Below are 10,206 nucleotides of genomic sequence, written 5' to 3' on the forward strand. Positions count from 1 at the left end.
ATAACGTCAGATCCTGGTTTGTTTTGACTTTTGCATTTTTAAAACCTAAAACTTTATCAGGATTTTCGGAAAAATGCAATACATATTAGAGTGATTAAGTATTGTAAAACATGAACGCCGAAGTGGAGGATCAAATCCGCAAGAAAATACCGTGGTCGCGGCTGCCTACGCATATAAAACAGGTAAAACATTAGTTTTACTATTGCTCATATGCTTTAAACATACCAAAATAAACAAGGTAACAGCAGGAGCTTAATGTTTTTCAGATTCTCAACAATTCCGGAAAGAATTACGAGCGATATATTGTTAATTTCAGCATACAGAACCAGTTTAGGTATCGGGGAAACTTAGGTAAGTTTTCACCATGCGCCCCCAGTGTAGTTTTCTTATCTTTATTGCATATCTTTATCGCTTCATAAGGCGTATGAGTTAATCTTGGATCTAACTTAGATTGATTTGTAGTTCGTCATGCACTGAAAGATGAAAAACGATACTATGAACGTATGGTGGCTTATAGCAGGGAACGGCTCATGCTATTTCCATACCACCTGGCTGATATGATAGTCAAAGGCTTAAGAATAACGCCCTTCAATTACTACATTGCTATACTGGAGAAACTGATGCAAGCTGAAAAGAGTTACGACACTCTGCCCAATTTTACTGCGGCTGATTGTAAGTGTCGCAAGCAGGGAGATTTTTACCTAGTAAAATGTGTTGTCAGGCCTTAGGCTCTTGGGGATTGGCAGAAACGAGTACATAGAGCTAATCAACCAGTCTAGATCCAATAGAAGTAGACTATTTGGTAAAAGAAACGTCAGGGGTTTGTTGCCGAAAGTCCCTGTTAATATCCACATTCAGCCATGGTGGAGGGTCGAAGTAGGGCTTATCTTGGAAGAGGACATTAAAGTATGACTGTTTTCTCTGTATGCGCTGTTTCCTGATTAGGCTTTTTTCAGATGGTTAACCAGGAAGAACAATCAGTGATCGACAAACTGATAGACTTGGGTTCGCAAAATGCAGGCGATTTAAACTATGACGTTGTACTTAATTTATATAAGTAAGTAGAGTGCTTGAATGGCAGCTGCATCGGCATTTGAATAGTCCAAACCGATCATTGAAAAATAATATTTCAAATAAAACGCACAAATAGTGTAGAGTAATTGTAAAGTTTGGCCTGTTTTCAGGAAAGGTTTAATATACCTGGATGTGCCTGTAACAGCAGTAGATCGAGTGCAGGTGCCACCATTGCAAGGGTTTGTAATGAATCGCATTTTAGGCGACTACTTCGAAACACTTTTGTACAAAATTTTCGTGTCAATTGACGATCATACCACTGTGGGGGAGGTGAGGCGTATAAAGCTAGAATTAGCCCTTTTCTGACTGTTATTTTTACCCAGTTGGCCACAGTTTTGCAAGTGGACACTGAGCTGGTTAAGCAGGCAGTGTCTCTTTATTGCCGCCTACAATTCGCTCGCAAACTGGATCCAGAAACCGAACAGGAAAGAACACGAAGAGATCCATCGTGGTTGAACAAGCCAGATGATATCGATCGGTAATTATAGGGGATGTAAACAATACAGAGTGTCTGTAAGCGGGTTTAAACGTCGGAAAAATATTTATTGAGCGCTCTGGACAGCTTTGGTTCGAGCACTTACTTAGTAGAGACACCCTGCATGCAACATTCACAATTGCCAGCTGATAAAGAAAATTTTCAGAAGCCCAGTGGACATCACGCCTTTAACGCTGCCCCTGTTTTCTCCGAGCACGACAGCATTGCCATGTACTCCAACGTCCGACCATCCGCCCAGCGACAGTCCCACTCTTTCCCCACATTCCAGCTACCAGTCAGGCTTCCGGATAGCTTTCCTTTATGACTCCGCCCTCACCGCATTCCTGATGATGGGCAACTTGTCGCCTGGCCTGAAACGCCATGCTGTGACCATGTTCGAGGTGGGCAAGTTGCAGCATGAAAGCCTGGATAGTTTCTTGGCTGAGCTGGAGAAAGTTTCCGCTATGGATGCAGATGGTGAGGGCGAGGCAAGGCGGTTTTTCGATCACGCGGTTATATTGAGGTAAAATGGGATGCATGAGATTTTTGGGGATTGTGAGGGTTTTTTCTCTAGATCCACGATTTTGGCATTGCGAAAAATTCCCGGCCCAGGGTTGGATTTGGTGCGGCTAGAGAGTCTCAGTTCTCTGGATGAAGCTGCCTGCCAGAGGCTACTGAAGCGCAAATATCGGCTGTTGATCGCCATGGCTCCTTTAGGCAGAGATGTACGTACCATTTGTCCTTATACTGGAAAAATTTGGACGTTTCACTGACTGTTTTCCAGGTGCGAATTTCCCCGCTATCGAGCATGCCGCCAGCGATTCTAGGTCCGACGCATCCAGAAATAAACAGCCTTTGGTTTAGGATGTTTCTGTATTACGTAACTGGGTATGGGCCGCCCAGTTTGCTCTTGTGCAAAGGCACCGAACTGAAGCGGCTCCCTAGAATGTTTCTTGGCTTTTCCCGACTATTGGTAGTGTTCAAACGGATGGACAAATCTCGATAGGTTTACAGTTGTTTTGTTTAGGTGACATCCTGGTTGCATGAGCCTGCAGTGATTCCAATAGCGAACATTCTGTATGTTAATGCCACCTTGCAATTCGCTCCTGTGCTGGTGCAGGGATTTGGCGTCCATTATCCAGCGGAAACCCAGCTGTTGCCTTTTCCCTTTAAATCGACGGCTATGTTTTCGAAAAATTCGCCCAACTCCGAACTAGACAGACTTACAAAGCATCCAGCTGTGCCCGTTTTGTCTGAGCTGCTGGATCTCAATCACAGTTGCGGCTACCTAACGTTTGCTAATGTAGGCGTTTTAGATTTTGGGCGTCCAAAGGGTGAAAACATTCAAGTCCGCTTAAAAGGTAAACATGTAAAAGGATTAAATGCTATTTATGTTTGTTCGTTCAATCACTAGACTCAGCTAAGCCTGGAAGTGCGAAGCTGAACGACAGCTCCAGCATGTCCAATGAAAACTTTCGGTTTATGAAACGGGAGCTGGATGAAACGAAATTGCACAGCCCAGTTGAATCGCATTTTGCCATCACACCGGTGGACAGTGGAAGCCATCGGTCGTCTCCGACCAACGGCTTTACTAGGTAAAATTGCCGCATTGGATTTCTATTCGGTTAGCAAGATGCTTTTCCAGTCAGGACTGCTCTACGTTGATTCAAGAGGAGCTGGACCAATTAGACATTAAGGATCATCAGACGCGTGCTGCGCTAGATCGAGTGGACTCAATTGAGCAGCTTCTAAGCCCTGCGGATGAGCATGTGGGCATTTTCAGCAGAATCGAGGAGAAGGACCAGGAGGAGACACAGCTGGAGAACCACATAGGCCAGGAGGAGGAGGAGGATGAGTCAACTAGGGTAAGGAGCAGGGAGTGTTATAGTCCGCGGTTGTTTCAAAAGGCTGTTTTCGCAGAATTGGACTATTTTGGACTGTCACTTTGGAATTCCGCTGTTCGATGCTGACGCAAATACCAAAATATGTGACGCATTAGTGTCTGGTGGACTCGCAGATGAGGAGAGGTAAATTACAGTTCCAGTCACTTTATATTTACTTTCACTTATTGTCTGCGGCCTGGTTCATTGGGTTTTGTTTATTTTTTATGTAAATATTTGTGTTCGTACGTCGACTGTAGATAAACAGTCGATTTGGGTTAAATGCTGTGATTTTTTTTCGTTGTTGAATAAGGACGGTGTTTGAGTTTTTTTATTCGGTCTGCGTTTAAGGCCTCCAAGTACGTTGTGAAGGTGAGCTTTTCTTTCGCTCAATCTCGCGATATCAGAATAAAGCACTTGATTGTGTTAAATTCAGTCGCTTTTTTGCTATTTTCCGCAGTCCAAACCATGCATCATTTAATTTAATTTTGATTTTGGTCTATGCAAAAAGTGTTCGTTAATATGAGTTGTTTTACTGCCTCTCTGTGGTTTCCGATAGTGCCTTTTTGTGGTAGATAAAAATATTTTTTATTAGTTGCGTTTCCTCGTGTCGAATTTCGCGCTGAATAAATTGTGTGTTACATTTGTCGCAGTTTGCTCCAAACGGCTTGGAGACAATCGCTCTTTAAATGCTCTCGATGGATAAATCAGCTAAACGTTCTACATTGTTTTTCGCAAAACTCCTGAATGTCTTTTGTTTAAGGGAAATCGCATCTAACTCTCACTGAAAGTGTATGATTTTTGTTATAGTTTGGAGCATTTAATGGATTCGAGCAGAAAGCTGGGAACGGTTCTTTTGGACTTCATTTCGCAGTGTCAGTATTTCCAAGGGGAAAACATGGAAATTCGAAAGCGAGGTAAGCTAGTGCCGGTGCCTAGACGGTGTCTGGCGTTCGATAATGGACGAGTAAGTGAATGGAGCGGCAAATAGCCAGGTTAGTTCCTGTAGTAATTTAGTCGTTAGGCCGACAAAGTCACTCATTACTGATTACAAGTGCAATTCGTATTTTTATAGTAAAACGGGTTTTTCAAAGCAATTTCCGGCTCTGTTGAATTTTGTTGAAATTGAATTGAACCATTTGCATTTAACATTCCAGACAAGTATTATTTTTCGTTGTTTGGCCGCCCAAAATGTGCTTCCTACGGGAATTGTTTCTGCTATTGGGCTCAGAGAGTTCGAAATAGTTCACTTTCTACACCTATTTAGGAGACAGATTTACATCACAACATTTCTATCAGGTGTAGCGGTCAATAGTAGCTACGTTTCTTTGTGAGAAGCGCATGTTGGTCACTACTTAATAGCGCTACGACTTTTCGTTAGGTAAATAGATAAGTAAATATATACAAGTAATATATCACGGACAGGCAATAAGTTATACATTTGTTACTTTATTTGAGAATGTTACGTTGCTGTGACTCGTGCAGGATAATTTAATATATCTTGACACCTTTGTGTGTGCTTTGTTCTAAGAAATGGAAGAACATTTTGGGTTATCAAAGATTTTGTTACACAGTTTACTTTAGTATTCTTCCTATATTTATGTAAGATGCCCAAATAGTTGAAGCCTCTTTCTGTGCGATCATAGCAATCTTATAAAAGACCGTGAATATATTCTATATATACATAGGTTTATCCTGCGCTTATAGATACTTTGTACATTTAATTAATATGTTTCATATTTGCCATCACTGTTAATGCGATAGCGCAGGTCGATGCCCAACGGGTGCTTGATTTTGAACACCCTGTTCCCTATATTGAAGTCCTTCTTCACAGGATGATTCCTTATCACTTTATACTGGGGAGTTTTGCCCACGGTTTTCTTTTTGGGAATTTTCTGCACATACGAAACGAATTCCTTGGGAGTAGTGGACTTGAACGTGGTGCTAGTGGTTGGTCTTGAGGTAGTGGTTAAGTCGTTCGGGTCAATGGCAATGGTAAACGGTTGGGGTAAATGATAATTCGCCTTTTGTCCTCTTTTGGGGATCCTTTGAACGTGCTGAGGACTGCCGCCGTCAATTTTATCGCTAAATCCACTCACTGTGAAGCTTTTCACTGTTGTACTTGCCGGTTCAGTCCGGATATCCTTGTTGTTATGAATGGTAACGTTCAGATCTCTAAATATCGTGCGGAAAACTGTATTGCGAATTATATCGGGGTTTTTCAAAACCTTGGCCTGTCTTGAGATGGGTTCCGTTATTGGGGGCACTGGACGAAAGTAGCCTCTGGATAAATCTCGACTATCCGTGGTGGAAGCCACAGTCGAAGTCCAGGGCAAATCAGTGGTAGTTTCCTCTGCACTCTCTTCCTCAGTACTGCTCTCATTAAAGTCCCTGGATATATCCCAAGAAATGCTGAAGTTTTGCCCTTGCATCGTGCCACTGCTGGTCCTATTTCGCTCAATCTTCATAATACCGGTCGGCTTCGGTCTAATCCATATAAGATCGGAAAGTCGTCTAGGCGAGTAGCTTTGCACCAACGGCAATATATTCCTTCTGGTGTAATTCTGCATCTGCCCCAGCATTCTAGCGAAACTATCCGGAATGCTTTGCAAAGTGGTTGCCATTCTTTGCATTAAAGTCGCATTGGTACCGCTCGGAATACTGGTAACTACTTCGGCTAAGTCTTCACGAGCTTCCGCTGGCTCAGACTGGCCGTAATTGATTTTTATATTGATTTGTGGACTGGTGTTAGTGTTAAGAGAAGACGAAGTGGAAGAGCTGGCATCTGAAAAAGACAAGGAGAAAGAAGATAGAAAATAGAATAGAACATTAGTGGGTGTTAAAAGAAGCACAGTGGAGACAGAAGAGCAAGTAAGTAATGAACTGAGTTGGGGTGGTTTGAGGAGGCTTTTTATTGTTTAAGTCCTAGTTAGATTACAATCTTTTCACTTTGGAGGGCAGCAAATGTCTCTTATAATTGCTCTTATAATGGGTTTGGGTACGAGGTGTTTCAACATTTATAGAATTGTTCTGCACTGCACAGGCAGGCAAGCGCGCGCGAAATGTGGTTTGTTCAATTTTTTCTTGCTCTTATAGAATTACTTGCGTAAAAGCCACACGTAAACTCGCCAGTTTGACAAACTAGGAAAATCTCACATTAAATTGCTTTTAAACTGTGCAGCATGCTGATGCCTTATGTGTTGTACCCGAAGAGCTCGATAAAACTTTCACGTTAATTCGTCCCTGAACTGTGCAATTTTCAAGTTTTCATTGGGAATTTGTTGGTGCAAAAGTTGTGCCGAGCCCTACGGGCACGACACTGGCTCTAAACCAAGGAAACACTAGCAACTAATGAGTTTATCTTCTGTTGCTCTCGAACAGTGCCAAGCTCGGCACAACATTCGTATTAAACAGTCTTTTAATCGTACAAGTTTCAATTTTTAGAGGAAATTCACGATTCGATGAATGGTCCACAACTTTCACTTTATTTGTTCAGGCAATGTTTGAAAGTTGAAAAAATTTAGCAATTAATTAACAAAATGTACCTAGAAATGAATCCAATTTAGAATCACCCTGTAAAGTGTTTTATTTACAGTCGTGTACTGGGTGAACTAGAAATAGTCCCTCTTGTTGGCTTTGCCAATGATGATCTTGCCCCGAGCGCTAATTGTCTAAAAGCCACCAATACTTTGCTTGATCTAATCTACATACCCTTAACTGAATCACAACGCAGATTCCCACCAAATATTTAACAACTACCTACTATACAATCAACAAGAATAAATAGATACTTCTAAAGCAGCTCTATGAGCTAGGAGGCTTCGCCTATGGGAATATACTTGACTGCTAGAACATCGTTGTCGAATACCGGCAAATTAATGTAAATTTCCTTTTTCGCATTACCATCATCGCCAAAGCCAATTTTGCCAATTCCCCCGTGATCCCTAGTTTTCCTACTTAAGTCCTTACGTTCAGATCGTTTGCTGGTTGACTCGGGCAGCGAATTGCTGGGGGGTGTTTGTTCAGTCTTTTTCGTGATTCTCTGAATGTGAGTATATGGGGTGGAGGTTCTTTCTGTAACCTGCTCATTGGCAGTTTTCTCCTCTTGAAGTGGCAACAGCAGGTTTCTGGATCGGGCCCCACTTTCCGTTGAGATCCGCTTCGATGATGATGTCTGTTGGACCTCGTCTTCTTCGTAGTGAAGCGGCACATATTTGGGCTCCTGTCTGGGGCCGATGAACTCGGAGATAAACCGAGGAGTGTATGTGCTTACTAGGGGCAGGATCGTTTCCCTTGCATACTTTTCAGCTTGTTCAAACATCCGCGCTAAGCGTTGAGGGAGGAATTGGACAGTGGTGACTATTGCCTCCAGAGGAGTACCGTTTGGCGCTTGTTGCGATCTAAAACAAAATAAACCGCATTAGTAATATTATATATAATACCGTGAGTACTTGCCTGTGGGCAGACGCAAAGTTCTTCAACGATTTCGACTCGTCCTCCCTTTTCCATTTTTCGCCAGTGTTTTGCTGCGAAGCCCAATCGCTGGGTTCTTTATCGGTTTCCTTCCGGTCCTCTGGCGCAAAAGAACGGACAGTCGTGGGCCCCAGAATGGGTTCGGAAATCTCCAATTTTCCCCTGCCTGGATTGTGGGCCCGGCCATTTTTCACCGAATGGGTCTTCAGAATCGGTTCCACTACTTCCCTAATCAATCCGTCGCCATCCACGTTGTTCTTGTTCAGTTTATCCGCTTTTATCACGCGACTGTTAAAAGCCCTACTGGATTCCGTCTCCATATCCACAAGATTCGTTGATTCTAAAGCAAAATCCTCCTCAGTGAAGACTGGGCTGATTGAAGAGGCACCATTTTTACCCTCTTTGTTGCTTAGATAGCCTGGATGCACATTTTCGGCCTGTTGCATCGGAATTTCTTCTTCTTCAGTTTCACTTGTGGCCTCATTACAATCATTGGGGTGTAGGGACAGCGTTACTGGAATGCCGGATTCCAGAACCAAGGCCTCTTTGCACATCGACGATCTGCAATTCAGTCTTTAAAAAATCTAGTGATTTATTGTCGGTTGCCACTTACACTTTTCCAAAACTGTCCATTAGCGTGACTTTGTCGATCTTCCATTGCGTTAATCCGGATGAGAGCCAGCCACTGTACGCAGTGTAGAGTAGCTCGATTTTCGTAGGTTGGGATAAAATGGGGTGAAGAACCACGATCTTGGACAGCGACTCTCCCAGCTTCATTTCTTCGTCCTCCTTTTTGGTTAGCATAAAGGTCTCGTTGAGGAACGAGTCGCCTATTAAAGTAACCTGGATTTTCCCATAGCTTTTCACTGGGGTGGGGCTTGGGCTGGTTTCAATCCGCACGAGGTATTGGTGAGCTAGAAATGTCCTTTTGGAGTTTCCCCAAAGAGAAATTTTTATGAGCTTTACCACAAAACGGCTCTTCTTCCCTGGTGATCAGGAAAAGTTGGCCGCGACCTTTAGAGCGATCCGCGTAATAGCCCATATTGCCACATTTTCTGCAAGCAAAAGTTGAGTATTTCTCACCAAATTTGGGCAAACCAACCTGTCTTCAGTGCAGGGAAAGCACTTTCCAGAAATAAAGTTGTCATAGGAGTCGCAAGGAAAGGCAGGAAAATGGCACCGAGGCGATACTGAATCGATGAAGAATTTATATGCCCTGCGATGGTTGCACAAGGAGCGACCCTCCACAGCTGAAGCTAAAATTCCGACTTAATCACACAAGCTCAGAGATTTGACCAATGGCAAGCCTACACCAAATGATGTCGCTAACAGCTCCGACGAATAAATGGCTGCAGCCCTTCTGCATTCGGCCCCCATTGGGGTAAAAATCCACATGTCCCATTGGCTGGGAGGAACCCAAGCCGCCCAATATCAAATTCTCCCCATTGCTGTGGATCACGTCCACAAAAGAAGCGTCTGTTTCGTCCAGTCGCGCTCTGGTGTCTTGGGATTCAAAAAGTGGCCCTGCTGGATCTAAACCTAATAGAAAATTGATAATTTTTATTGGGAAATCATGCCTACTACTACGGGAACAAAACGATATTTTAGTTGGGACCAAAAAAAATGTGTTTTATTTTCTACCGCTATCTATTGACCGGTTTTATTTATTTAAGACCCATTTTACGCTCGACGTTGAATATGAACTCAAATGTGCTTTGAGTAATAGCGAGATTACAAATGCATAGATTTAGTGGCGTCGATAGTAAAAAATAACGCAGGAAAATTTTACATTTTCTTGAATTGCATGTGTAAACAAGTAGTTGCACGTTGGAAGGTTAATTTTTAGCCGAATTTTTGTTTCACGGGAGAGAAGAGTAGAGACAGTATTTGGTCCACTAATTTATTCCCTAAAATGTGTTTTGAGGATTTTTCTAAATTGCCTCAAACAAGCAGAATTTTCACATAAAGCTGCGACTTAGAAGACCCCCGACGGTTCCCCCTTTTCAAGGGTGGATCCAAGGGGGGGTCGTGGGGGTCATGACCCCCCCACATTCAATTCTCTATCCAACGATGCCAAAACGAATTCTGTGGCTCGAATGGTTCTTGAGAAACTTCGAATAAAGGCAATTTAGTTATCTCTGGAATGATGTAAAAACGAGCGTTCTTGCTCATTTTGCTTCCGAGAAACATGCAAAAGGGGACGGAAAACATGAAATTTTGCAATAATCTTGCGCCACCCTTGCACAAAACGACGATCATGTTTCTAATTTCATAGATAACAGAAGACTGTATTTTTTCTACATA

At 42.8% G+C, this 10,206-nt stretch overlaps 2 protein-coding genes across 4 annotated transcripts in view; one reads left to right on the forward strand and one right to left on the reverse strand.

Moving 5' to 3' along the window:
* Positions 1-13: 13 nt before the first annotated feature.
* On the forward strand, positions 14-5,005 carry LOC109537747 (protein FAM91A1). 2 transcript variants are annotated; one of them, XM_048668044.1, is made up of 15 exons: positions 14-182; positions 267-351; positions 463-672; positions 722-906; positions 957-1,057; positions 1,185-1,344; positions 1,398-1,552; positions 1,719-2,072; positions 2,124-2,274; positions 2,334-2,522; positions 2,577-2,910; positions 2,964-3,144; positions 3,195-3,414; positions 3,470-3,576; positions 4,240-5,005. In XM_048668044.1, the coding sequence occupies exons 1-15, from the start codon at positions 111-113 to the stop codon at positions 4,418-4,420; spliced, it is 2,685 nt and encodes an 894-aa protein (XP_048524001.1). In that variant the 5' UTR covers positions 14-110; the 3' UTR covers positions 4,421-5,005. The 2 variants fall into 2 exon arrangements, with proteins under 2 accessions (XP_048524001.1, XP_019760177.1); XM_019904618.2 differs by having other exon boundaries at positions 17-182; positions 1,716-2,072.
* LOC109537746 overlaps positions 5,004-10,206 on the reverse strand; it is a 13,135-nt gene continuing 7,932 nt past the window's right edge. The window contains exons 7-14 of one of the 2 annotated variants that reach the window (XM_019904617.2): positions 9,214-9,441; positions 9,005-9,158; positions 8,869-8,957; positions 8,516-8,816; positions 8,300-8,463; positions 7,885-8,242; positions 7,399-7,829; positions 5,004-6,214 (exon numbers count right to left, since the gene is read on the reverse strand). In XM_019904617.2, coding sequence (XP_019760176.2) covers positions 5,154-6,214; positions 7,399-7,829; positions 7,885-8,242; positions 8,300-8,463; positions 8,516-8,816; positions 8,869-8,957; positions 9,005-9,158; positions 9,214-9,441 — 2,786 coding nt within the window. In that variant the 3' untranslated portion in view covers positions 5,004-5,153. Of the gene's footprint in view, positions 6,215-7,398; positions 7,830-7,884; positions 8,464-8,515; positions 8,817-8,868; positions 8,958-9,004; positions 9,159-9,213; positions 9,442-10,206 lie in introns of both variants that reach the window. The other variant, XM_019904616.2, reaches the window with a different exon arrangement.

This window comes from Dendroctonus ponderosae, unplaced genomic scaffold (genome assembly GCF_020466585.1).
Source record: "Dendroctonus ponderosae isolate FM_Combo_2020 unplaced genomic scaffold, Dpon_F_20191213v2 Dpon_F_20191213_7, whole genome shotgun sequence".
Classification (NCBI taxonomy): domain Eukaryota; kingdom Metazoa; phylum Arthropoda; class Insecta; order Coleoptera; family Curculionidae; genus Dendroctonus; species Dendroctonus ponderosae.